We start from the raw sequence: 27,886 nt of genomic DNA on the forward strand, positions 1-27,886 counted from the left end.
AAACCGCTTGTGGTGCCACTTAGGAATACTTATCCGTTTGCTCCAAGGAATTCTCCTATGAATTCTCCTATTATTCCTCCTCTGGGATACCCATTAATTTTTCTTATTTTTCCTTGTTTTAATTCTGTTATATTTCCTTCTACGAATCTTCCCCTGAATCCTTAGCTTTCATTCCTGTGTTCGGGCTTTCAGGAAATTCCATTTAGAAATTACTTTCCACTTATAAAAATCCTCGAAAAACAGACAATCAAAATCAGAGTTCGACTCATGTATGTCCTTAGCTACGAGGAGAGTATTAGCCCCATTTCGAGAGAGTTCAAACCAATCACTGATGGCCAACGCATCAATCTCTATGTGTGTGTGTGTGTTTGTGCAGCATGGGGCAAATGCAGTCCCATGCCCCTGCAACGTAATCTCAAAGAACAAATCGATTTTCCCATCACGAGCAGCAGAAGCAGCCGCAATTCAGGAAGAAGATGTCAAAGGCGATTTCTTCATTGCGTACAGTGCGTTTCAAAGCAATAGGGACTGTCCGCTGGGGAGTGGAGAGAGTGAACTGTTCACGCACTGTAGACAGCGCAGTGCATAGATACAGATACATTTGTATCCTATAATCAATAAGAAATGCGCTGCTTAGTCATGCATTCATTTCGTTCTTCCTTTTGTGAGGGAGCGTACGCTCCACCCACATTTTTCCGCCCACCAGGTCGCCGTCATTTTCCCATTTCTTCATTTTCCTAGGTTTAAGTATTGATCTTTCAGTTTTAGGTTAAGGGGGGAGGGGGGAAGGCCACGCACAGCAGCGGCGAGGAATACACCGAGAAACGAAGCCCAACGACAACGACGCAGCGGCAGCCAAAGAGAGAGAGGAATACATTCAGCAACGGCCGAAGAGGAACGCCGAGAACAGCGAGCCGTCGGCATCGACGCAGCAACGAAGCGCCGAAAACATAGGCCGCCAGCGTCGACGCAGCAACAACGTCGACGTCGACAACCAAGCAACGACGCGCCAGCAGCGAAAAGGAGAGCCCTCTGCCGCCGCGAGAATGACGACGCTGACCGCCCACTCTGACGTGGATCAAGCAAGTCGATGGAAGAAGGCAGCACGAGCCAGACGTGCCTGTGGAAAAGTTCGAGTGATTATAAAGAAAAACTAAAATAAAAAGGCAACACGTGGCGAGATCCGCGTCGACGCGATCAGGGTACGAAGAAAGATCTTGCATCTACAAAACGGAGGAGAGGGCACTTTCGACGAAGATAAGCGTGGGAAGTCAGGGGTAAGCGAGTCTCTAGTCGTGTATACGAGCTGGAACGGGAACAAAGCGACAAATTATAAACAAAACATAGCCTGACCATCAACAATTTATACACAAGGGGAAGCTGGAGGCCCGGGGCTTCGCCTTCTCTGCCCGAGTCTCCTCTTGCCCCGCCCACGTGGTGATCCGTATTCGTTACAGCTGCCCGTCGGTACCCCGCGTGGCTCCCTCCAGTAGTTCGTATCCCGGCAGGATCCCGAGGCCGCTGTCCGGCCATCGCCTAAGCGCTCTCGGTCACCCCTGTCGGCACTCCCGCATGATCCCCTCCCGTAGTTTGTGGCCCAGAAGGATCTCGAGGCCGCTGTCCGGCGATAGCCTAGGCGCTCTAGGCGACACCTGTTGGCCCCCCCTCCGTATGATTCCCTCCAGTAGTTCGTTACCCAACAATATCCCAGGGCCGCTATCCGGTGACTGCCTAGGCGCCCTTAGGGATACTTGTTGGCGTTCCCGCGTGATCCCCCTCCCGTAGTTTGTGGCCCTGCGGGATCTCGAGGCCGCTGTCCGGCGATAGCCTAGGCGCTCTAGGCGACACCTGTTGGCGCCCTGTATGATCCCAGTAGACCGACAGGGTCCCGGAAGTACTGTCCGGCGACAGCCTAGGCACTCTCGGTGATACCTGTCGGCCCTCTTCCGCTTCGTAGTAGTTCTTAGTCCGGCTGGGTCCCGAGAGCGCTATCCGGCGATATCATAGGCACTCTCGGTGATACCTGTCGGTATCTCCGCATAGCAAAGCCCCATCCGCTTCGTAGTAATTCTTAGGCAGACAGGGTACCGTAAGTACTGTCCGGCGATAGCCTAGGCACTCTCGGTGATACCTGTCGGTATTATCGCATAGCAAAGACCTTCGTATTAATTCTGAGTTCGATGGGGTCCTGAAGGCGCTATCTGGCGATAGCCTGTGCGTTCTCGGTGAAACCGACTGTCACGTCCCATACGGTTCTCCCCCACTACGATCGCTCCCGTCCGCGGGACTGCCCGTACCCATCGTCGGTCAGAAATTCGGAGTCCCGGCTAATTCTAAATATTGCTGTAATTTCGACCCTGGAGTAGATTGAGATATGTACCCCAGCCAAGATCGCTTCCTTACACTTTCTGCCATGGATGGGTCTTTCCTCTGGCTTTGCTTTCCAACCTCGCCCTGGGGAGGGGTTCTCCACTCCTCCTGCTCCTCCCCCTAGGGGACACAAACACAAACAACACATCCATTTATAACAAACACGAAGCGCAACAACAATTAGTTGTATTGATGGAAGGGCCATTGCCATAGCACCACATATGTCCCGGGCATAAATAATAGATTTTCTAGCCGCACCGCACCAGCACCCCCCACCCGCCGCAAGGCACAGATGTATGCAAAGTTTTTCCAGCAGTCGGGAGAGCTGCAGCTCAAGTTCCAGAATCCGTACTGGCACTCGCACTCGCACTCGCACTCACATCCGAATCTCGAATCCATTTTACACTCGTAGGAAAATCCCCCGCCACATCTCTGACACTTGCCACAGCCCCCCCGCTCCCCCCTTGTGTTAGATAAATTGCAGTTTAAACCTACTTACAACCATGTGTTGGCCTTACCCCCAGCTGCTGCTGAAGGAGGTGCCGGGAAGACGTGGAGCCGTGTGGCATGAGGCAGAAACAGAATGGAAGACCACGATTGCCATAAACATTTTGGGGCAGAGTCAGCAAAAGGATAGTCGCCTCCACAGGGAGAGTGCGGGACTGAAAGCATTGCCAATGTTGCATGCCACATGTGAATGCAGTTTTTTTTTAACCCGTTCCCATTCCCGTTTCGGTTTTTCATTCTTTTGACTGCCTGCCAACCTTAAAATTGGAATAGACTCCGGCTTTAGGGGCTCTGGCATTGTGCGACTCTACGGCTGTACGATTGTAAGCGGCTCAATATATTTTTAATATACTTAGTCCTCGGATGGCATTGGCGATGTGGCGACATTGTTTGCCCCGGGCGGCGGCGGCGGCTGGGAGGGATCAGGGGGTTGCCTGGCAGCCAGACAGTCAATTGCGAGCTTTTGGTGGTAAAAGTTAATACGATTTAACCGGCTCGAAAGCCACAGACAACTGCTCTACTCTGCCCTCCATTGAGCAGCAGAAATATGCAAAATATGTTGAAAATATAGAGCCAAAGGAGGGGCGTGGGAGTTGCCCCTTAACAATATGTATTAGGCCACTTGGTTGTGGCAGTGGCAGTGGCAGTGGCAGTCGAGGGCGGGGCACAGATTTGTTGAGCTCATTCGCTTCATGAATAATTTGCGCCACAGCGTCGGCAGGCGTCCCTCAAGGGATGCTGCCACCCCGTAACCCTAAGACCACCCCCTGCTTAGGGGCCAAACAATAAACAAATGGGCAAAAACATATGCAAAGTGGTGAGAAAGAACAGAAGGGGCACAGCAAGAGAGAGCCAGTGGCAGGAGAACGTATTCAAATAGAGTTGACAGTCGAGTGACGAGTGTGCCCCCCGCGTCTGTGTGTGTGTGTGGCATCAATGGCGTCATCCTGCAGTGTAAGGCAGACCATGGGTAAGGAGGAATCCTTGAAGTAAGCAAGTCATCTAGTCATCAGGATATACGCCTGTGCCCCATCTCCTGCCACGTCGCCTTTTTTGAGTAGCAAACAAATGGTCTCCAGGTCTCGGAGCGCGATAAAAACGTGTGAAAAAGGCATTTGGCAGAGGCCTTCATCCCTGGTCCTTGGGTGTGAGAGAGCCCTATCTATCCTTCGTCCGGCAGCAGCAATCTTCACTTCACCTTTTGGCAAATGATAGTTTTTATCTCTCCCTCTCTCTCTCTCTCTCTCCTGTCTCTCTCCTGTATCTGTTGTATCTCTGGTCCTCGCTGGTCTACCGGCAGACGAGTGTCGAGTGTTTTTCGGGTCCGATGAGTTATGGTTGCTGCATCAAAAAGGCTTTGCACCACAGCCAAAAGGAAGCAACACTTCCGAAGGTGTCTCTCTCACTCGCTGCTTCGATTTGTGTGTGTGTGTGTGTGTGGCATCCACACATGACCATCAGCATCATCATCAGCTTCAGCGCCAGCTTCAACCTCACCATCAACATCAGTCTTTGGCGTTACGCTTCTCCTGGCACTGCTGCAGGGAGACAAACGTGTGCTCAATTCATCACTTGCCTGTCATTGGCCGTCTTCCCAGTAGCAGCCAGCAGCCAGCCGCCAGCATCCTGCCTTCCCAGCCAGCCAGCACCAAGGATGCCTTCCTGCTGCAGATAATGTTTATTGGCCTTCGAGTTGGTTAATTTTAATACCGCACACTGCCTGATTTATTGCCAGCCGCTGGACAATTGAAGGGCTGCTGCTTCCCAGGGCAAATGGCAATACAATAAACTGCACTTGCTGTGCTGCCCCTCCCCCGTCCTTCTCCTGCTCCATGAGGCATCCACTGTCTCATTAAGTTCGTGGCTGCCACACGGCAACGGCAATGACAACATAAAAAACTCGTTTACCTGCATTAAGCGAAACACTCAGCCGCTGCTTCGGTTGTGGCATAAAGGAAATGTGACGGAGGGTCGAGGGGCGAGGGGTACGCTGCTGCTGATTCCCAGCCGGATGCCACAAGTGCCCCACTGTTCGCACGTGAAGAGGAAAAGCTGCTAAAGCTCAAGTCAAGCGGCAGCCTGATGCCTCCTGCCTTCTGCCTCCTGCCTCGCCTCCTGCAGCGCAGAGGCCAAAAATGCAAATCAGCTGTAAAGCGAGGGCCCCCCCACCTTGCCACCGCCTGAGCCTCCGTCCGCGCCTCGTCCTGTGGCCCCAGGACCTCCATGTAATTGCGCGCACTTGGCGGTTAATGGGGACGACACGAGCAATCCTCAAAAGAAAAGAAATGTATGAAATTTGTATGAAGCAGCCAGCGCGCTCTCCGCCGGGCAAAAGTGCAAGTGCCCCCTCAAATGAAACGCACAATGAAATGGGGGGCATGCCACCATAGGCCTGCCATTTCAGGGACACCAGGGACGCTAGAGCATGCACGTACTTCACTTGAAACTGTACTTTTTCCATTTGAACGATCGGATCTTGGCTTTCGTTCTGTCGCCGGGAAAACTTTCCTTTTGGTTACCCTCGAAGGGCGCTTCCTCTCCAGCCCTGGCTTTGTTTCACTGTGAAAGGGAGGGGGGAGAGACCCGCCCACATCTCGAGTCAAACTCATCTCGTCACCTGCCACGCTCTGCAATGCACTGCACTGCCAGGCACTTCTGGTCCTTCATTCATTCACTCACTCACTCACTCAGTCACTGCGGATGTGCTTGGGAATTCTGCGTCAAATGCTTGCCTCAGACTGCTCCTGCCAACCCCCTCTCCGCTCCGCTCCGCTCTCCGCTCTATGTGGCATTGTTATACTCTTTGCAGGGGGTTGTATATTGAAGAAGCATCTGAAAGTATTCATGGGATTTTCATTCGATTCATGATTTGATTCATATTTCTTTGATATATATATCTCTTGTATCTGAACAAAAGAATAATCCTTGTTCAGAGGGTATCCATATCTTCGTTCCTCTCAGCAACTCCTTCCTCTGTTATTGTTGCCATTCAGTGCAGGTTAAACGTTGCGTATGCGTGATTTACATGCGCTTTGTTTGGGCTCCCCCGCTGCCCCACTGTTTGCTTGTTATTGTTTTCACTCGACCAGCAGCGAAGAACCAGTCCTCAAAGCCTGTCAACTGTAAACTGTAACAAAAATTAGCAATTGACAAACACGAGGGCCCCAGACCAGACCCACTCCTCTGCTGCAGCTTCAGCTACACCTTCCATGCCTTCTGCTGGAACCCCTTGGCAACGGCACGTATACGCGATGTGATATGTGGCATGGCATTCATATTCTCGCATTTAACTGCGAACCAAAGGCTGCGAGCAGTCAAGGCAACGCGACAGACGACCGACGACAGAGTCTTCATCGTTTTATGCCTTTTGTTGTCGTATCCCTCCGCGTGTATCAAGCAATTTGTGAGCTTAATTTACGTGGAGGCTCAACTGCTAATTAACTCGCATTATTTTGCCATATTTTCTATGCCTAACCAAAGTTTCAATGAGGCCAACAAGAGGCAAAGAAAACAAAGAGGTGGAGGATGGCAGGGTGGCAGTGGCACAAGCAAAGGCGCAATCTTGGGACACTTTTGTGACCCACTGACTCGGTGACTCCGTGACTCGGTGACTCCGTGACTCGGTCGCAGTGTTGCTCCTTCTCCTTCCATCGCTCGGCTTCTCTGTGGAAGAGAGAGCTCTAGGCTAAGAGAGCAAGTCCATGCCAAAGAGAGCCAAAGAGAGAGAGAGTCCTGACGAAGAGAGAGAGAGAGCGACAATCCTTGGCAACATTCGATGGCTGGCTGGCTGACTAGCAACATGTGGCACGGAGGCACTTTCAATTATCTATGCGAATGCGATAGAAAATTAAAATAATGAACACACACACATAGAGATACTCCTGTGGCCTCATGTGTGTGTGTGTGTGTGTGTGTGTGTATGGGTGTGCATTGAAAATATGTAAATGCTGCGGAATATATAGAATATCTATACGAGTACGCGTATATGTGGCATACTCGTCGTACACAAGTGTCTGTCTATATCTATATCTATAGATGGATGTGGCATGTGGAAAGTGGAGTGGAAATTGCGGCATTTACGTTTACGTTGTGGCGCGGGCCAAGGACTTTTACCGCCTCTTCATCATCAGCTGCTGCTGTTGCTGCTTCGGCTTTCCCTTCTCTAGATTTTCATACTACTTCTCCTCGCTTTCTTTTCTTTTTTTTTTGAAGTTTTTCCGCTCCTTATGGCTCATCGAGCAACATTTCCCAGCGTTCTGATGGCCTGCCTGTCTGGTGCCACAGGACGAGGCACAAGGACACCCAAAATAAACATAATCTAGAGCTATGGATGGGGGGGCTCTTCTGCGGCGGGTGGATGCATGGAAATTGTCGTTGTCTCTGGAAATGCTAAAAGCGTCTGCCACAAAAGCAGCAGCAACAGCAACAGGAGGTAGGGGACAGGATACGGCAGGATACGGCAGGATACGGCAGGAGACAGGAGCGGCAGAGGGCCGTGTGGCATGGCACATTATTTAATCAAGCGTAGAAATTGAATAGGCCCTTAAAACTTTTGCCCCGAAGGCACTTAACCCGCAGTGAAAATGGAAATTGACGACATCTCAGGCCGTCGAGCAGCAGGCAGCAACTTGAAGAATCTCCCAAAAAGTCCTAGAGATATAGAACCCGAATCCTGCCTCGCAACTGCAGGGCCCGAATCAGCCTTCAGCAGATCCCAGAATCAGATGAAGCATAAAAATGAGTCCGATAAGGGAGCAGATTTCATGCAAAATTGGTAAGCCAATAACCTGATTACTTAATTGCCAGTTTGCCAGTTTTGCGGGGCGATGGCTTTTAGCCCTGCCCTTGCCCACTCTCGTCCTTCATCCTTCATCCTTCATGTTTGTTGAGATTCTCATAAATTTCACAGCTCCCAAAGATGCGAGAATGTCGCTGCAAATGGAGCAGAAAGCGGTGTCTGGCAGGGGCAGTGACTGTCCTCCGTCTGTGGCAATTGAGTGTCGCGCGTGGCAAGAGGAGGTGCAAGGCATCACATTTGACAAGGGTTAGGCCACTGCTGTCAGCCAGGAACCAGGAGTCAGGAGCCAGGAGCCTCCTCTCCCGACCTCAAGGTGTCATGGCCCTACACTGCGAAAGAGAATGATTGGACTATCCTTTCCACTCCCACATATATAGTAATAATTGTTCATTCATTTCATATTCATTGCCCGGAATCTATTCCCCAATTAATGAAAATTCGAGCACCGAAATCGATTGGCAATTATTGCCACAATTTTTGGCGCGAGTACTCGGCTTTTTTGTGAATCAAATGGCCTCGAGGAGGGTCTCGAGGAGGGTCTGTGTGGCACGAGGAGGATGTGTCTGGGTGCAAAGCTTCTGCAAAGTTAATTTTAATTCTCACGCTCTTTACAGCTGCCATTACTGGGTGGCAGAGGCCCCCTTGTCAAAGGTCCAGGAGAGGCACGGGGCACGGAGTGAAGGTGGAGCTCCATTCACACAGGAGTGAAGTGTAGGAGGCGGAGTCCTGTGGCCCTTTGGCTGACCATTTCCCTGGCTTCCGCTCAATCGCTGGGCTCGGAGCTCGAACTACTATTTGATTTCCAGCATTGATTTATGAGCGTGTCCGGTTCACGTACAGAGAGGCCTCTCTGGCCCGTCCGTTCCCTGCTCCTGTCCCTGCCCCTGCCCTGCCCCTGCCCCTGCTCCTGCCCCTGCTCAATGGCTCCACATCCGCATCCCATGTTCGTGTTTTGTGCCTTTGGCAGATTTGCTTTCGACTCGAACCGGCGACTGGCAGCTGATTGCTGCCCCCAAAAGTCAGTAAATTAAAGTTCATTCAGGCTGAGCCTCAGAGATTGCCTCCGTGCCCCTTCCACCTCGTCTGCCACACGCATTTCGTAATTTATTCGCTGGCAAAAACCACAAAAGCAAAATAGATATTTATTAACATATAAATTATGCATGTGATTGGCCTGGAAGCCAGTCTGGGGCAGTGTGGGGGGGCAGTGTGGCATGCCCCATCGGACAGCAGGTTCTTTGATGATTAATCGACGGACCAGCAGAAACCCCTTTTTAAAGCCAAGTTGCGCGCTAATTTGTGTGGGATTTTAAACCCCATATTTGTTGGGGCAGCTGCTGCCACAGCCACATTCATTCTGATGTTGCAAGTGTATATCGTATCCTTCCTTCCCATATCCATCGTGGGCGTTGAGATAAAGGGCGAAGCGAAGGATAGTTCTGCCCGTCACATAAATCGGATCAATAAATGATGATATTATGCCACCGCAGGGACACATTCAGCTGCCACACAGGGAAGGCACACAGGGATGGCGTCCTGTTCCTCCTTCTCTGGTATTCTGGTATCCTCGCAACGCCTCTGCTGCTGCCAAGTCGTAGGTGGCAACACATTAAGATAAAGTGACAACGCCTCCGTGGGGCAGTGGACGACGACAGCGGCAACGACAGGCACCATGCCATGGGGCGATGGGGCATGGGGCACGGGGCACGGATGCGCTGCAGAAAGGGGTAGATGAATGGTTGGGGGGCGTGAGGAATGAGGGCGAGATGAAGGACAAACAGAAATCAGGCGGCAAACATCAGGAGAACGAACGCTTTGCGTTGCGATGGCATTGGCTTCAACACACAAATGAATTGTATGACATTTCCCTTCGCATCCTCGCACCCTGTCGCTCCTGGAGGGTGGGGGAATGCGAGGATAAGCTTTTATTTTCGCTTGGCATTTTATGCGCATCACGCATACGCACTGTTACACGCACACACACACACACACACCGAGACAGATAGAAATACAAATGGAGATGCCAGCAGATGCGATAGCAGGGGCATAGATGTGTTTGTGTGTGCCACAAGCACACATACTCCCAGCGACATGCACAAAAGCAAACAGCGCCCCGCTTTGCATCAGGCCAGGGCGCCAGGGGTGGAGGGGGGTGGCTGGGGGCAAGGGTTGCGCTGGCTATAATGACATTTAGCTTTCGAAACAATGTAAACAGCAGAGCGGCGGCAGTGGCAGCAGCAGAGGCCAAGACAACGTCGAAGTTCAAAGTTGGCTGCTGCTTTAGGCCGCCAAAAAGTTGTCCTAAGTACGAGGGTACACACACACAAGAGGAGAAAGTCTGGGGCAGATGAGTGTGTGGCATAAAGCAAAGGACAAAGGATCCCACGGACGAGTTGTATGCCTAGGAATTTTGCATGAGAAAGCCTAGGAATCATCGTTCCCGATGGCGACCGCAAACAGTGAGCAGCGCCTGTAAGTGCTTCAATGCCCCGGCCCCCAGGAGGAGTGGCGGGTCCTTCAGCAGCAGGCTTACCACCCCTACTACGAGGTACAGCAGTAACCGACTGTCAGGTAAACTGTCACACGGCTAAAACCCCGAAGCAGAAGCCATAAATTCATAGCAGACGAAGGGGGGCAGGTGTAGGCCTTTCCCCCCACTTCTAGTGAGAGCCAGAGTGGAGCCGACAAGACGTCGACATTAACTAGGCCAGATATTGAGACAACTGAGAAAACTCCGGGCAGCAGGACGGACCCAGGTAGAGGACCCAAGCGTTAAGCTGTTCCCAAAGACCCAAAGACCTCATGCATATTGTCCGAATGAATGCAAAAGCAGGGGGCAGTCCATCCTCCTCTTCAGCCTCTGATTAAGTGCGGCGATAACAAGGAGAAATCGTTATCCAGAAGAGAGGGGAGAAGGGACCTACAGAGCCACAGAGCGGCAGAGCGGCAGAGTTATTGTTGAGGCAAATTGATGGTTTTATGGACAGATGGATGGGTGAAGGCAAGGGATACAGGGAAGCACCATTTATCCTAGCCTTGGTGCCTGCTGCCTGCCCCCCTTTTGTTGCCTTCCCGAGGGGAGAGGGGGAGAGGGGTAGGGTGGCAGTGCGTGCATATTCAAATGACATATTATATAAGCATGTGAAAACATTTACGCTCGCTTGTAAATATTTCAATTTATTTTATGCCCTCCACGAATCATGTGGCATGTGGCATGTGTGTGTGTGGGCGGGGTACGTATCTTTTATGTGCATCTACTGCTAGTCCTGCACTCAACGGGGGATGGGGGGGGGGGGCCACAGGGGCATAAAGAATGGCCTGCCATAATCATATGCCAATAAAAAGTCGGTTAGCAGCATCAGTGGGGGATCCGTTGGGGAATGGGATTGTGGATTGTGGATTGTGGATTGGGACACACGTTATCATTATGCGCTACATCGCTTACACATGTGGCATGAGCGGACGGGATGGGAGGCAGTCGAGGAGGAGGAGACACACGCTTTATAATACATTCAATTCATGGCCAGAACAAATGATGTGGAAATGTAAAATAGATGCCCAGGGCTTTCAGGGGTCCAAGATGCCGCAAACCCAGCGTGTGGCACACACACATAATGGTGGGGATAATCGCACACACTTCAAATGGCAGTGGCAGAGGGGCAGGAGAGGGGTAGGGGTAGGAGGGAGGCCTTGAATTGAGATCCCCAATTGGAAACCCAAAAACCCTGTCACGTTCTCCAATTCCGATGTCAATGTTGATGTCCAGCGGCGGTGGGGCGGGGGATCGAAGAGGGGGGGCGGGGGCTGGGGCAGGAACTTCATTAGCTGCAACGATGGCAGCGTTTAATTTTTATGGTCATGTGCCTAAATGCAATACTCGGTAAAAGGAGGAGAGAGGGCCAATCGCCGAAGCCACTTTTATGGCTTCGAAGCCCCTAACGAGCTCTAATTGAACAGCAGGACGAAGGACGAAGGGCAGGAGGCGGCACGGCGCACAGACAACGCAACGGATGCCCCGGACGGACTGGACTCTTGGCTTTTGTAATTGGCTAACTGTTATTGTTAAATGGAAAACGAGGCAACAACGAGGCGAGGACGAGGCGAGGACGAGGCAAGGACGAGGCGAGGAGGAGGCGAGGACGAGGCGAGGAGAGGCGAGTGGAAGTTTCATTGGGCCGTAAAATGCTTGCTTCCAATTTCCATCGATGGAAATCACAAACGAACATTAAAAGTGCAGGAAAGATGAAGTTCTGCCTCTGTGCTGCCTGTCTGCCTGTCTGTCTGCTGCTCCATCACTCATACGCAGTGTGTGGCAGTGGCAGTGGCATCAAAGGCATCAAAGGCATCAAATGCGGCAAAAAGGCAGTCATTAACCGACACATGCGGCCTACCGCCCGTGTGGCATGCCTCACTGTCTCCTCTGCTAATGAAACGAATGATAATGGCGGCAACACGACATAATCTCATTAGAGTTACGATATAAACGATATATACGATATATGTACGATGTCCACGCATATAAATATGCCTCGATGGCAGGCCATCAAGGGAGGGTGCCACATGTGTGCTGCATTGTTATGGCCTGCCACACTCCTTGGGCTATTAATTGTGCTTAGTCGCCGAAGGACGGGGGCGGGGGAGGAGGCGTCTTCACTTAGTAATCGCATGATGGAGAGAGGCAGCAGTGGCAGTGGCAGCGTCGCCTCCAGATGTGCCTGGACCTGCAACACCGATAAGGAAGCGATGTTGCCCCATTTGGCGTCTTCATATTTCAGGCATTTAAGGACAGGCCTTTTGCCCCTGCCCCTGCCCCTGCCCCTGCCCCTCGTTCCTCCTTGTGTTGCTACCACATTCAAGTGACCTTTGAACTAGTTTTCAATTAAAACTGCAGACACTGCAGGGCATGGTCTGGTGGTCCCCGCATCCCTTTGTGGCATTTACTTAGCATTTAGTATTTTGTATAAAACTACAAGAAGATTCCATAAATCACGAAGGGCTCCAAGCCGGAGAGCCCCAGAGCCGGAGAGCCCGAGAGCCGAAAAGTGAAAAATCGCAGGACCCCAATTTTAATTAAAAGCGTGCAAAACACGATACTCGACTTCTACTATGTGGCATGCCACCCACTCTGCACACACACACAAACACACACACACTGACAGCAAGACCAACACTCTCTCAAGTCGTATACAATGTTTTTTAAGGAGCAAAAGCCTTTTGCGAAAGCCTTTCCTTGAATAATGATTGAAAAACAAGGCTGGAAACACACACCGATGCCTCGTGAGAGAGAGAGGGAGAGCTCTCGTTGCCCCTGCCCCTCGTCCTTCGTGTAAACTCAAGAATGAAGTTTGCCTTAAAATAATTTGCAGGCTGTCCAGCAAACCGGAACCAGAACCAAAACGAGGCACAACGCCTCCGCCTTTGTTTGCTTATTTGCAGAGACCCATTTGTTGCCTGCCCCCCGATGGCTGCCCCCCTTGTACGTGAGCGTTTCCCTCATAGAGAAGGAGAAGGAGACGTAGACGGAGAAAGGGGCTTCCTCCAAGCCCTAGAGACGGCGACAAAAGTCTTTAATTTCTGCCTCCGATACGATGCGAAAGCTTTTGAAAGCCACCGAAAACGGGGGCGTTAACAGGCAACACAGAGAGACAAAACTTGCCGTTTATTTGCAAAAACAACAGCAACAGTATGGAGGAGCCCATAGATAAATAGAAGCATCACACAAGAGGGGGCTGGGGCCGGGGGTGGCGGTACAGCCGCAGGGTATCAAGGGATTAGTTCTTGCACTTGAACAAATATGCAAAGATCCAAAGTTTGTCTTCTTTTAATGAGCCACAGGGTGGTGGCAACGAGGAGCAGAGGGCGAGAGGGAGGAGGGACCTCCTAAAAGAGATGTAAACGATGTAAAGGAATCAGTGGAAAGCCCAAGCAGGGTATTAGCAAGTCGTTTATTAGCAGGGGTAATCAGGAAACAGTTCTTAGACTCAAGGAAACAACACTCAACATTTCCAGAGGTAAAATGGAAGCCGGTGGGGGTATGTATCTCACCTTGCAGGGTATTCCAGGAGCCTCACAATACCAGATACGAGTTCGAGTTGCAACCTCGCAAGGAAGCCTAGTCCTTCGTAGTCTGCGCCCAGAGTGCAATGGGTATCCCTCTAGTTTGTAGTACTCTCTTGAACATTTCCACTCTGCGTGGCAGATAAGTACAGCATAAGTATAAGTAGGATATCGAGGTATGTATGTATGTACGCCGGGTGCCTCCCATTCCTCTATTCCTAGACGTAGTCCCGGGCCTAATAGCGTTTTGATACCCGCACATAAACAACAATGACGGCAGGCAGGAGCCACAGGAGCAGAAAGACAGAGAGAGGAGCGACGACAATAAAATGCAAAACCCACGCCCGCCCCTCACCCTACTCCCAGCCCCACCCCCACTTCCACCCCCTTCAGAGGTAATCCCAACCTGATGCTGCCTCCTGCTGGATGATGATGATGCCGCTGCTGTCTGTTTTGTAGTGTCTGCTGGCTGGCTGTGGCCTTAGAACACGAGCGGGTTAATCGCAAATGGTGGAGGAGGCGAGTGAAAGTGGTAGCTGGTCGTGGGGAGGGGGGGGAGTGGGGGCAGTCAGAAGCCAAATGCTTTTTCGGATTACATAAAAGTAGGCACTTATTATGCTGGCAAGCGCACAAACGACGTTGCGATTTATTGTTTGACGTTGGAGGTCAGGGCTCCTGGATTTGACTCCGGAGTCCGCCCAGCCACAACTCCGGACTCCGGGGCTTGGCACAAATGTTGATCTAATCCAGAGACAGACAGACAGACAGCCACAAACAACACCCCACCACACCACACGCCATGACGTGACGATGCCCCATTCTGCATGCCACACACCAGACGGAGACGCGGATGCAGCCATGACTACGGCGAATAGCAAAACAAACCCCCGTTTCCGCTGAAGGCCTTGATGAATGGCTTTGGAGTTGCACTCACATGCAGGAGGCAGCCAGCAACCAGCAAGGGGTTGGGGGGGGGGGGGGGGGGGGGGGCAGGCAGACTGATGGAGGGCACACGCGTGTGTGTTAAGTGACCCAGTCATCCCAGCCATGGATGGTTTTGGAGGCAAGGCATCCCCGTTAATGTTTTTCCGCACTCAACCCATCAATCCCTGACGCCAGACTTTGTCTGACATTATCCGAATGACCTTTCATCGGAGAAGGCCGGCTCCGAGGGCCAAGGGCCATCGAAATGGCATTTCAATCAATTCATAGGCCCCCGAAATTGCCTCCAAAATGGCAACCTGGGACGAGGGATGACGGGTGGGTGAAAGAACCTACACTCAAACCACTTAATGTCACAATAAAAATGTAACTAACCATGAAAATTACATGTTTCCCAGCAATTTGCTAGCATTTGACAACCCTCAGACCCCCCACTCCGGCCATCCTTCAAAAGGAACCCCAAAAGCCCCGCTCCGACAACTCTCTGATGTTTGTCCTTTGAGTTGTGTCCATTCTGGCCATAAGGATGAGGTTATGACGGGCAGAAGGCTCCACAGAATGATGTGGAAAATGGTCTCCGAGTTGTAGATGTGCACCAGCAGAAGGAGGAGGAGGAGGAGCAGGGGTGGAAGGAGGAGGAGCAGCTGCATAGAAGGATGTGAATGTGAATGTGGGGCCCAATATTTACAAGAATATCAACAACGTAGCGTTCGTGTTTTTCTCAGGGACAAACTTCTTAAAATGTTGTTTCTGTTGCAGAATTATTGGAAAAAAAATCAAATAAAATACGAATAAAGCAAGCAGGAAAATTGCAAAAAAAATGAGAAATGAGAAATGAAAAAGATGAAGGAAAAACTCAATGGTGGAAAGGCAACGTCCGGGGAAGGAACAAAATTCCCCAGCAATAAAATTTACTTTTTATACCCGATACTCAAAATGAGTAAGTATTGGGGTATATTAGATTTGTGGTAAAAGTGGATGTGTGTAACGTCCAGAAGGAATCGTTTCCGACCCCATAAAGTATATATATACTTGATCAGCATCAATAGCCGAGTCGATTGAGCCATGTCTGTCTGTCCGTCCGTCCGTCTGTCCGTCTGTCCGTCTGTCCGTCCCCTTCAGCGCCTAGTGCTCAAAGACTATAAGAGCTAGAGCAACGATGTTTTGGATCCAGACTTCTGTGTCTGTCTCTCTCGCACGCACTCTTTGTCGTGTCGCTTAATATTAGCGCCATCTGCCGGAGGAGAGCCATACTGACTTAGTATCGGGTATAACTGTAGAGTTGCGGTGTCCGCAGCAACTCACAACGTTCCCCCTCGTTTCATGTGCTGTTTTTCTCATTTTTTTTTCACTTTGTTGGCAGCGAAATGAAAAGTACGCGTACAACCAACCAGTCATACATGCATGTCCGATACCTTTCTTATATATCGAAAAATATCTAATAAATATATATAGAAAAATACCCGCAAAAATTGTCAACGTTTACATTCTTTGGTTTCTCTTTCTCTGGTTTCGACATTTCTGGTCTCTCACTACGCTTTTCTCTCTTCTCTTTCGCTCTCTATGCCGTTTTCTATTTTCTATTTTTATACGTTTTTCACTTGAGCATCTTTGCATCGCAATTCGAGTGGAAAATTGACATATGTTTACTTTGTTGCTCCTGTTTTTCCACTGCTTTTCCTATTTTCCTGGCTGCCACTCCTTCGTTGGTTGTTGTTTTTAGCAAAGTTTTCGTCCTTTGGTCCTTCAATCGAATAGGTTGCCGAAAAGTCGAGCGTCATTATATTCGTTGTACGCTTCCCTCGAGACGGTAGAGAGCCGAAAGAGTGGTACTTGCAACACGGACAATGGCTGCAAGACTCTCCGAAGGATATTGCAGGACCTTTCAGAGTTGCCACAGATGAAAATACTCTCTAGTCTCTAGGTATCAACAAATCTATTCGTTTGTGTTAGATAGATTTAGTATATATCTGTATCGTCTCTTCGGGGAACCCATTCATCCTTTGGTTCCTCTCCTTCTCCATCTTTCGATACCTTTGAAAATTCACTTATTCAATTATTTCCCCCTGATTAACCTTTGATCTGTTGTCCAACAACTTTTCCCATTTCCCACAACTCAAAGGGAATCCCCGAAGCCCTTTTGCCGGCTCTCGTTATGGCCATGGGCATGGCTCGGCTCCGGTTATGGCTTTGGCTATTGGCTGTTGGCTGTTGTTGGCTTTCTCTCTCGTAGCTTCTGGGTTAATCTCTTTCCGGCTCCTGGATTGCAGTGCATTCGGAATTCCCTTTCAGTGCGTGCTCATCGTCATCGTCGTCCTCGTGCTGCTGCTCATTTGTGCTCCTCCCAACCTCCCTCGTCCTGTCGTCTTGCATTTTGAGTTGCCATAAAAAAATTAAATTAAATTATTGAAACATTTTATAACATGTTTCTTCTGCTTTTTCTCCTGCATACACTCCCGCATTCTCTGCTGTTTTCCCCCCTCTCTCTCTCTCTGTCTCTGTCCATCTCTCTCTCTCTCTGCTGTGTCCCCGCCATACCATGGCACATATTTATTAAGCAGAATGATACGAAAGATACGCGATGTTCAAGCCATGAAAGCCATCAGTGGATAGTGGCCTAAAGGGAGGGGCGGGGGGGGATGGGCTGCGGTTACCATCAACAATTGGATACATCTCTCTGCCCCCTCTGCCCCTCCCCTTGCCTCTGTTGGGGTCTGGGGTTAAATTGCCCATCGAAAGGCCGCCTGGGGGGCAAACAATCGGAGGCTGATGCTGCTCTCTCTGCTCCTGTTGCAAGGCCATGCCACTGCCACTGCCACTGTTGCAACGTTAGCTAACCGATTACCATTATGCAGTGGCTGTGTCAGCAGAAGAGGGGGGGGGGGGGGGGGCACATCATTGTGGCAGGAAAGTTGCAAAGTTGCATGCAACTGCAACTGCAGCCCCACAGAGAGAAAATGTTGAAAAACGAATGCCCATAAATGATTAATGGCCAAAGTTGCGATTCCGCAAACACTTTTCCATAATTTTATGCTCTCGAAAATTAGTCAGCGCTTTGCCACGCCCCCCTCTCCAGCCCAACCCAACCCTTTCTCTCCATCTCTCTCTCTCCAGAGACACATCCCCAAGCCCATTAATGGCAATTTATAACAATTTTTGTCTGTTGAAAAGTCTTTGCTTACTCTCTAAAAATATTTCACCAACTGCCATTGCAAATGAAGTGTAAAAAGGAGATAGGTAGGGGTAGGGGTAGGGGAGGGTTGAGGGGAGCTGCACATTCCAAAGAGGCGTGGCTTGGGCCCAAATTAGAATCGGAATGAATGCAATGTTTTTTAAACTCTCCCACAGAGACCGACCCCGAAGGACGAAGGACCGACATGAGAGCCAATTTACATAACCCAGAACAACAAATAGTTACAAATTGAAAACTTTTCTCTGCCAAGATTCGTAAGCGATTGTCGGTGCCCCCAAAGCAGCACTCTGGGTGGCGCTGGGCTGGGCATGGGGAGGCGTCTCCCATTGTTATAATCAAAGTAGTAGAGTGGCAGACAGAAATAACAAGAGAAACAGCAGCAGGAAAACTGATTCTGACAGCCAGACAACACACAGCAGAGAAGCAGAGAAGCGGAGGAGCAGAGAAGCAGACAACCGGAGAAGAGAGCACCAGTTAGAGAGATACATTCAGTGGAGATACAGATACTCAGATACATTGCTCCTTTCGCAATGTATCTACAAGATTGGAACGAAAAAGTATCGACAAGTTTGACGCTTTATGGCATTGTTTAGTGCCGCACATTCCGTCCAAAAAAAAAAAGAAGGAAAACGTTTTTCAACTTTCACACAATTGCGCCATTTGTGCGGGGTATGGGGCAGGGGCAGGGGCAGTGTAGAGTCGACACAAATCTGCTGACGGAAGCTCTGGTGGGGCACGGCACGGCGCACACACACAGCCGGAGCCGTAGCCGGAGCCGGAGCACTGCTTTTTATACGGAAAACGTGCAGAAAGTTTGAGTGGAAGCTTAGGAGGGAAGAAAGTTATAAAACAGTAGATAATAAAATAATAAAATATATGTATTTGTGCCCCCTCCTCCCCCCCTTCTGGCTGTTGGTGTGGCACACACATAAACTTTTTGTTCGAGGCGATAAAATTACATGTCAAATTGAATGTAACCTGCTATTTGTGCCCCGCATTACGAGTCCGAGTCCGAGTCTGAGTCCGAGTATTGGTGCCATAATTAAACGCCCCCCAATCAATGGCTGGATGGGGTTGGACGCGGCATGCCACATGATGGCTGGATGGTCAATCATTGGGGTTTATTTGATGGCTTTCTTTTATAGCAAACTTTCCAGCAGAGACAACAGATGAAGACACTTCTCTACGTCTGGCCCAATGGCAAATGATGGGAAAATGAGTTCCGGCGGCGCCTGGCGGATGACCTCAGACGCCAAAATAGAGACAGCGTCGGCTCTCTCTCTCTCTCCCTTTCTCCAGAGAAAGTCACCAGAGCAAGAAGCGTATGGGTCGTATGAGTAATGTCTCTCTCTCTCTCTCTCTCGAGCATTATTTAAATATTATATTTCACTTTTATTCACGAGAATGGCGCATAAATCAAAAGCGAAATCTTCTACAGGAATCTCCAGAAACAAGGGAAAGTTTCGCCTTCAATAAATTTCTTTCGGGGGGGAGGCAAAACTTTAGAGGAATTCGAATTTGAAAGCGAGACAATTGTGGCACTCATACGAGGAGATTCGAGGAGAGACCATTGTCTGGGAAACACCCATTGCTCGGCATCAGAATCGGAATCCAAATCCCAATCGGAGTCGCAAAAAGAGTGCTTCACTAAGCCGAATCAATGCGTTTTTTATGGTAATACAATCAATCGGTCTAATCGAATCAAGGGCTGTCCCCTAGCCCCCCCTCCCACCCATCGAATGTGCCTCAAATGGAGCGTTTTCCTTCGGATTGTCATCGTCCTCTTGTGTCGTGTTGCCACCGATAAACTATCGCTGGGAACAACAGCAATATGCATAAAACTTTATATGGCATTTAAATCGTGGCAGCCTCACCCTTTTCTCCTGTTGTTGCCACATGCCTGCTATCCCTGCGGCTGTTATCCTGCCATTTCCACAGAAGGGGGGGGCTGTTGCTTAGTGGCCGAAAGAGAAAGAGAGGGGAGGATTTTTGTTAACTCAAGCGTCACAAATGCCGGAAATCGAATACAATTTGTAATTCTGATGAACAGTTGAGCAAAACTTAAGCATCGTCGGAGTCGGTGTCCTGAAGTCCTGGTGTCCTGGTGTCCTGCCTGCCTGCTGTTGCTCCTCCCATAACCATTGGCATTCGTATTGCCATTCCTGATGCCCGATTCCCATTCTGATGCTCCTGATTGTCCTGGCTTTCCTGTCCAACTACTTTCGGCATATTTCGACCTGGAGTCCCCCTTCCCTCTTTTGCTTTTCCTTTTGCCTTTGTTTCTCTGGCTCTCATCTCTCGTCTCGTCTGTTGTCTCTGGCTTCCATTTTTTCGTTATCGAGTTGTCGGCCCATAGCCGTGTTCTTTGCCAAATTGGCGACATTGTTATACTCATTGCGATGCCAGAGGCATACCCGGGGGCATATGGCAGCCATGGGAAAGGTAGATTAAACCGATCTTAGCACCTGATTCTGTTAGAATAGTTAGTTCCAGCGGCTGATTAGGGCTACAGAAAGCTTCTTCCAAGCACTGGGAACATTACTTTTCCCAGGTTATCCCCAGGTATCCCATAGTCCATATCGAATCTGCAACAACTGCTGTTCTTTTGGTTTGTTTTTGATGCCCTTGGTAGTAGTTTTTCCATCTATTTGTCGGGCGTTGAGTCCTGTCGCTGTCTACAGGTTTACTCATCTGTTTTGGGGCTCTGTTAAATTTTCGCACACGTAGCAGCAGCGGCAGCATAAAAATTGACACCGATAATTCGTGAGTGGAGTCCCGGTTTGAACGGTACAACGTTACGTATACGCGATACGCGATATAAACACGCACACGCCCCGAACACATACATCACATCATGTGGCGGGGGGGCGAGGGAAATTTGTCGGTCGCGACACACATGAGGAATGAGGAATACAACGCAGGGGGCAGGGGGATGTGGCAGGGGGCAAAGGAAGTACCTGGGATGTTGTCGCTGTGGATTGGGGGGATTGGGGGCGAACGATGGCGATATGTCGCGTCGCTGTTTACACAAACAAAGTTATCAATTTTACACACGACAGTCGGAGAACCCCCCTCCCCTCCCTCCCCCTTCCCTGCCGTAGGTAGGAGCCAGCATTTCCATCAATTCGGTATGCAATCAATGTCCAAGTCGCCAAGAAGCCCCTTACGCAGAATAGCTGCCGGCGGAATAGCTGGCAAAGGCCAGAGGGTAGATCGAAAGGTTAGACGCAATATGATCTGCCGAAGGTCCCTTGTCCCACAAAGGGATTTTCGAGTAGGAAATGTAGGAATTACATTTTTCGCAGCATACTTTTTGGGGCCACTTCTAATTATAGAATTTGCTGGCTTTCCCAGGGACATTGCCCTTGCTGAGGACTCTTCAAGTGTTGTCGACATTTTCAATAATTTTCCAAGCCCCCCCGCCAAGTCTCCTCCTTGCCGCATGTGGCCGTGTGGCAACAAAAAAATTCACTTAAGAGAGATGGATGTAAAAGCGCGAGGCTCTGCAAAAAAACAATGTCGCCGCCTTTTAAATTTGAGGAATGTTTGGCTTGTTAGTGTAAAATAATATGAAAGACAGAGGCTTATCGCGGAGGGGTGGCACATCGAGGGGGGGCAGTGCCACAGGGCAAAGGGGCCAGAGCGGCGCCTGCCGCCTCCTTGGACTCCTCCATTCCATTGTCTATTTGGCGACCAAAAGAGCAGGGAGTCGTAAGCAGCAGGCCTGGGGGGCTGCATGGGACAGAGGCTGGAAAAATTCCACTCAAATTGCATTTATTGGAGAAATATTTATAATAACTTTGAAATTCAATTTCCAAAGAAAATATGCTAAACGGATTTCAGGAGGAAAGAGTGGCATGTCCCTCTCCTGTGTGTGTGTGTGTGTGCGAGAGAGAGAGAGGGAGAGAGAGAGGGGTCATAGCCAGAGCTGAGGCATGTGACCGTGTGTGTAGGTGTCGTGTCTGTCTCTATGGCAGGAGGCAGGAGGCAGCAGGCAGGAGGCAGAGAAATATGTTAGAAAATTAAAATCGAACCATATGTTGCCTCATCGATTTTGATAAGTCGCCTGCCGCCTGCCTGCCTGCCTGCTGCCTGCCAAAGTGGCAGCCAGTGACAGCAGGAGGAACAACGACGAGCAACAGAGGGCACCCATGGCCGCCGCTTCATATCCGTTTCCGCTTTTGGCACAATGGGAGCGCACAATGCGTGCCACTTTCATTCATTGTGTGTGGGACTGTGTGTGTGGGGGGGTGTGATGTGGGGGGCTCGGGGTGTCGCCTCCACTTTCCAATTGAAAACAAGCTTGTAAAACGCGCCTTGTCATGCATGAGAGTTTTCCTGCTCTGCCTTTTATTATTGCTGTTGTTTCCATCACTCCATTGTTGCTCCTTCCGCTGCTGCCGATCCTCCCACAATTCTGGTGCTGTTGCGTGACACAAATCACATGTCCATGCCCCATCAAATGTGGCACTGGGAGAGCTCCTCCGCTACTCTGCTCCTCCGCTCCTCCGCTACTCCGCTCCTCCGCTCCTCCGCTCCTCGGCTTTGTAAATATTTCATAAGCCACGCATCTCGAATGAAATTTAAGGATACAAATACCCTCACCACCTTGCAGCCTTGCTGCTTTGCTGCCCCCCTCCTCCTTGCACCGCCTTCTGCTGCATGAAGCTCCTTTGGTTTACAATTCAATTTGGCTCCCAATAAATGTTTCGGCAACATGTTGCTGCTGCGCCTGCGCCCTGCCACGGAGACTCCTCTTAGAAGTGGCATTTGCATAATCTGAAAGGAAGGCTTCCCTTCTGGTTCATTCAGTTGTTTACCGCGCCTCAAGCCACACGCAACGTACAACGCAGCACGGGGAGTGCCACAAAGCGAATGCCGTGACTCTTCGTCGTGACTGTGACTGCTACTCGTTCGGGAATCTTCGGGTGTTCTGTGAATCTGTGACTCGGGAATCGGGAAACGGGAATCGGAATCGCAGTCGCCGCCTCATTGGAGAGTGAAGGATTTTTCGAGTGCGGAGTGACTGCTGGGTGACCGAGTGTGGCACAGTGACCGAGTGACGTAGTGGCGCGGGGGGCAATGAGGGAAGTTACGTAAAGACATCCCCCACCCCGTCCATCGTTAAACGAAAGAAACGCAACGCGCTCGAATGCGTTACGTTGCGCATGAGATGGCGGCACGCAGTTCGCGCTACATTGACTCCGACTCCGACACCGATTCCGACGACCGCATTCGCATTAACATCACCTGCCCCTCGGTCTAGTCCTTCGAGCAGTAAAGGTAGAGCCCACCTCTAGGAACCTCGCTTCCTTCCGTCCGTGTCCTGGAATATAATTAAGTGTATTATCGGAACGTGACCAGCCCGAAATTGCTGCCTGTGGGCAGCCTGGGACTCAACTAGGACATGCTCCTTCGCCTTCGCCTCCTTCGGACACTCCTCTTTTGGCTCATCTTTCAACAGCTCCTGCGTCCCTCGTCCTCGTTCCTGCAGCAATTGAATGGACAGCTTAGTGTGTAATGAAGAAATTACCAAAAGCTTTCCCTTTACTCCACCTCCACCTCCACCCCCATGGAGCATGCCACATGCCACAGGCGCACATCTTCTTAGCTTCAGCTTCATCTTGATGATGATGTCCTGTGTCCTGCGGTGGGTGTAGGGCGTCATGGTGATTGAAAACTCAACCGCATTGCGGTCTTGTCATCAGAGTTTAAATGAATGTTCGGCGGTTTCCTCTCCGCATTCGCATCCGCATCCGCATCTCCCCGATAAGACCGGAGCCTTGAGCCTAATCCCTTTTTCTCAGTTATTGTTTCTGTGCGGCATGGAACGGAGCGAGAGGGAGAGAGAGTGGCATGGAGTGGCGGGGTGTTGGCAAAGCGTGTCCTGTACTGTTGTTCTGGTCTTTTGTCTGCTGAAAAGTCGAGTCTCGACTCGAGTTTCGCGATTGCCATCATTTATTTTAATTACTTTTCTGTTTCTGTTCTGTTCTGTTCTGCTCTGTTCTGCTCTGTTCTTCTCTGTTCTATCGTTCTTCTTGTCATCGTCCTTCGTCCTGACGACTACCTTCTCCCATTTTACAGTTATCATTCGAGAGCGTCACAAATTGCGCGCATGAAATGTTGGTGGAATACTTTATGGCGCTGCTCGTGATCATGGGATTAAGCGCAACATTCGACAAGCAGCAGAGGAGGCACCACCACAGTCGCAGCCACAGCCCATACTTCGGTGAGTACTGCGTGGCATGCCGCATGCCGCATGCCCCATGCCGCAAGTAGATTAAAATCTAATCAGGCATCAGGCAAAGGGGTACTCGCAACGACAAGATTCGAAATGCGGGGAATATTTCAATTAGATTGGAGGCTATCTCTGGGATTACGAAATCAGTCATTCATTGATTGAAGGATGAAAGAAGGACGGGACACTCGAGAAGGTTAAGGGAAAGGATTAATAGGTTTAAACGGAAATGAATTGGAAATACGGAATTTATTCAAAATAGAGAACGGGTTCAAATTCCATTAGATTGGGGTTCAGTTGTTGTCTGTAATTAGATCTAGATTAAAGACAAGACACTGATCTAGAGGCTTCCACTGCCAACACATTGAAATTGAAAGTCCCCTAAGCGAAAGGACACTAATTGACTTTAGGAATACACAGAAAGTCGCAGGTAATTCCCTTTTAATATGGAATTAGAGGAACTCCTATTCGGGGGGGGGGGGGGGGGGGTAAAATTCCAATTAATTATCTGATAGTGTGAGAGTGAAATAGGATGGGCGATTTAGTACTTTTCCGAACACGTCTTTGTTCCACTCAACCGCCATTTTGTAATGAATGAGCGTCGATCTACATACTTTTAATGTGCCCGTATTTTCGGTATTTTTCTGGGCTGGCCGTACATTTATGGATTCTTAAACTAAGCTAGGGATGCCGTTTTGGCTGATATAGGTTGAGTACTGAGTGATAGGGGTTATCCTACCACAATAGATTGAACACTATAACCTTGATTTAAGAGTTCTTTAAAGTGAAATTAATTATGAGTATCCGAGGGATCAGTGTTAAGCAATATCTGGGAAATATGAACCCCACTCATTCATAAATTCACTCACAACACTCACAGGATGAATGTGAATGCCTTGAGTATGGGGCATAGACCGGCAATTGCCATTACAATTACACTTAGGGGCTTCTTTTGGAGGGAGCCTATGGGAGCAGAGGGGTGGGGCTCCCACTCATCTGTCGGGAATTGGAAGACGAAAGAGCAGCAGCAGCAGGACTTGCAGGAGGAACAGGACTCTAGTACGAGAAGCACCTGCAATTGCTGCTCATTTATAATTTATCGCCACCTGAGGTCTGTTTAGTGCCCTCATGGGTGGCGGGCAGAGACGTAGGTGGAGGGCGGGAGTCAGTGGGGGCGGGGAGGGGCGTGGTCGCGCTGCGGTTGCGGTCCCACTTTTGCCCCACTGCACTTTGTATGTAAATAACACAACTTTTATTAAAAATTTTTATGTTCTGCATGCGTGTGTGTGTGGGTGTGGGTGTGTGTGGCATGCCACACCGCGTGTCTGTGTATGGGGTGGAGGTTTTTTATTTTGTGGCCAGCATAAAAAGCAATTTCCAGTGAAGTGTTTGCCGCATCGCATCGCATCGCCGAATATCGCCGGTGGCTCACGGATCGCATGGAGTGGTGGCATCGGATGGCGGTGGCGCAACAGTGTTTCAATTAAGTGTTTAACAGCATTTTATTGCCTTGATATTTGATATCTAAATACAAGCCCAAGCCACAAACCCACACACAGATGCAGGGATCCTGGCTCTGGCTCTGGCTCGGGCTCTCCCTCTGCCTATAAATCAATATGTGTTTATCCACTTCTACGTCCTATATCCTACACTCGCATCCAGCAGCTGTATTTGTATTTGTTTAGGCCACTCATGGATTATTAGCGCATTAGTTGGCTAATACATGTGGCACAGTGCGCCACAGTCACCCACATAAATCACTTGTGCCGTGCCTCCGCCTCCTCCGCCGCCTCTGCCTCCTCCTCGAGTGATGGATCATAATGTGCGGGGGAATGGGCGATGCTTAAACTCGAGGCACAAATACTCGTTAATCAAATGAATGCCTTGATTCGAACTTCATCGAACCACACACACTACACATTCATTCATTCATTCAACCATCCATCCATCTGTCCAGCCAGCTGTTTGTCCATCTATAGATACATCTATCTATCTATTTATCCATCTGCCTGTCTGTCTGTCTGTCTGGCTGTTGCTTTTCTCTCCATTAGAATCTACCATTGAATGCACTTGAATTACATTTAGATTGACATTTAGATACATCCATTCATGCCTCCCTCTCTCTCTCTTCTTCAGGTTTCCTTGCCTCTGCCACCGAACTCTCGAATCTCATTCCCGACTCGTACGATGGCGGCCTGGATCCGCTCTTTGACAACTCGACAAATCGTGAGATCATCGCCGCCTTGGGCACAACCGCCCGCCTCCATTGCCGTGTGCGGCATCTGGGCGACCGGGCGGTGTCCTGGATCCGGCAGCGGGACCTCCACATCCTCACCATCGGCATCATGACCTACACGAATGACCAGCGCTTTCTGGCGCGCCACATCGACAACTCCGACGAGTGGGTGCTCAAGGTGGTGTCCGTGCAGCCGCGCGATGCCGGCGTCTACGAGTGCCAGGTGTCCACGGAGCCCAAAATCAGTTTGGCCTACAAACTGATGGTCGTGAGTGAGTATCCTTGAAGATGGGGTTTCCCTCCGAGCTCCGCTCTAAGCATTAAGATTAGAAGGACACACAAACGGACACTCAATTACCAAGGGCGATAAATACTTGATGAGATGGGGAACTGCCTTGTTGCCTCCTTCCGTGCAACGCCCCAGGCAATCGATTGAGTCGATTGAATCCCCATTGTGGGCGCCTTGATTACATCTCCATTACAATGGACCCAGAAGGCGGCGGGGTGGGGGGGCTGCTGCTGTTTCTCCTTCGAATTAGTTCATCAAACAGCAGCAGCCACGGCGCAGAGCGAAGGAGAAACACCCATCATTGCTTTGCTCCTTGCTTGCTTCCACTTGTTGACACTCTCCCCTCTCGCAGCTTCCAAGGCGCAAATCCTGGCGAATCGCGAGCTCTACATCCAGAGCGGCAGCGACATCAATCTCACGTGCATCGCCCCACAGGCACCGGGGCCCTACACGCACATGCTGTGGCACAAGGACACGGAGCTGGTGAGCGACTCGACGCGCGGCGGCATCCGCGTGGTGTCCGAGCAGCAGATGAAGACCAGCAACCTGGTGATATCCCGCGTGCAACACACGGACTCTGGCAATTACACGTGCTCTGCGGATAATTCAAGTGAGCCACGGACTCCTGTCGTCCTTCTATCGTGCTCCTCTTCAACTTTCTCTCTCTCTCTCTGTTTTCTTATTTCTCGACAGATTCCGACAGCGTCTTTGTGCATATCATTAAGAGCGAACAGCACGCGGCCATGCAGCACGAGGTGGGGGCACGTCTGGAGCTGCCACACCTCTGTCTGCTGCTCCTTTTGCTGGTGGCAGCGCTGCGACCTCTATAAGGAGGCGCTAAGTCGAGCAGCAGCGTATGTTCAATGTCTGGTGCCTGGAGCCTGGAGGATGTTACTGCCATCAGGAGCCCATCAGCCGCCCCATGCCCCACAGAGGAGGCTGGCTAACGACGTCTCTCGCGTTGCAAAATCTTTCGAGAATCTCTTTTGTAAATATGTAAATTGAGTTTTTCGGTTATGTGGTTTTTTTTTTTTGTGTTTCTCTGCTTTAAGTATTTTTATACGTAATTAAGTCGCCCTGCATTCCGCAGATGCAGATACACGGATATACATATAGAAGATATATATACACACGAAAAGATACAAAAGATAATACACACGATCCGATGAATCGCACGGATCGCATCCATAAACTAGAGATACGCAAAAACGAATAACGAACTTGTAAATAAATGTTTAATCTTAAATAATCTTTAA

General features: G+C 50.0%; 1 protein-coding gene across 2 annotated transcripts; it reads left to right on the top strand.

The window, feature by feature from the left end:
• Nucleotides 1-1,239: 1,239 nt before the first annotated feature.
• On the top strand, nt 1,240-27,845 carry LOC6594591 (hemicentin-2). 2 transcript variants are annotated; one of them, XM_026994718.1, is made up of 5 exons: nt 1,240-1,277; nt 23,952-24,096; nt 26,242-26,613; nt 26,983-27,240; nt 27,324-27,845. In XM_026994718.1, the coding sequence occupies exons 2-5, from the start codon at nt 23,988-23,990 to the stop codon at nt 27,458-27,460; spliced, it is 876 nt and encodes a 291-aa protein (XP_026850519.1). In that variant the 5' UTR covers nt 1,240-1,277; nt 23,952-23,987; the 3' UTR covers nt 27,461-27,845. The 2 variants fall into 2 exon arrangements, with proteins under 2 accessions (XP_026850519.1, XP_026850518.1); XM_026994717.1 differs by lacking the exon at nt 1,240-1,277 and adding an exon at nt 22,725-23,150.
• Nucleotides 27,846-27,886: the final 41 nt, after the last annotated feature.

This window comes from Drosophila persimilis, unplaced genomic scaffold (genome assembly GCF_003286085.1).
Source record: "Drosophila persimilis strain 14011-0111.01,24,50 unplaced genomic scaffold, DperRS2 tig00000000-arrow-pilon, whole genome shotgun sequence".
NCBI classification, from domain to species: Eukaryota; Metazoa; Arthropoda; class Insecta; order Diptera; family Drosophilidae; genus Drosophila; species Drosophila persimilis.

Coding starts and splice junctions, on each gene's coding strand:
- LOC6594591 (XM_026994718.1), top strand. CDS start 23,988: ATGTTGGTGGAATACTTTATGGCGCTGCTCGTGATCATGGGATTAAGC. Junction 26,614..26,982: donor CTACAAACTGATGGTCGTGA/GTGAGTATCCTT, acceptor CCCCTCTCGCAG/CTTCCAAGGCGCAAATCCTG. Junction 27,241..27,323: donor GTGCTCTGCGGATAATTCAA/GTGAGCCACGGA, acceptor ATTTCTCGACAG/ATTCCGACAGCGTCTTTGTG.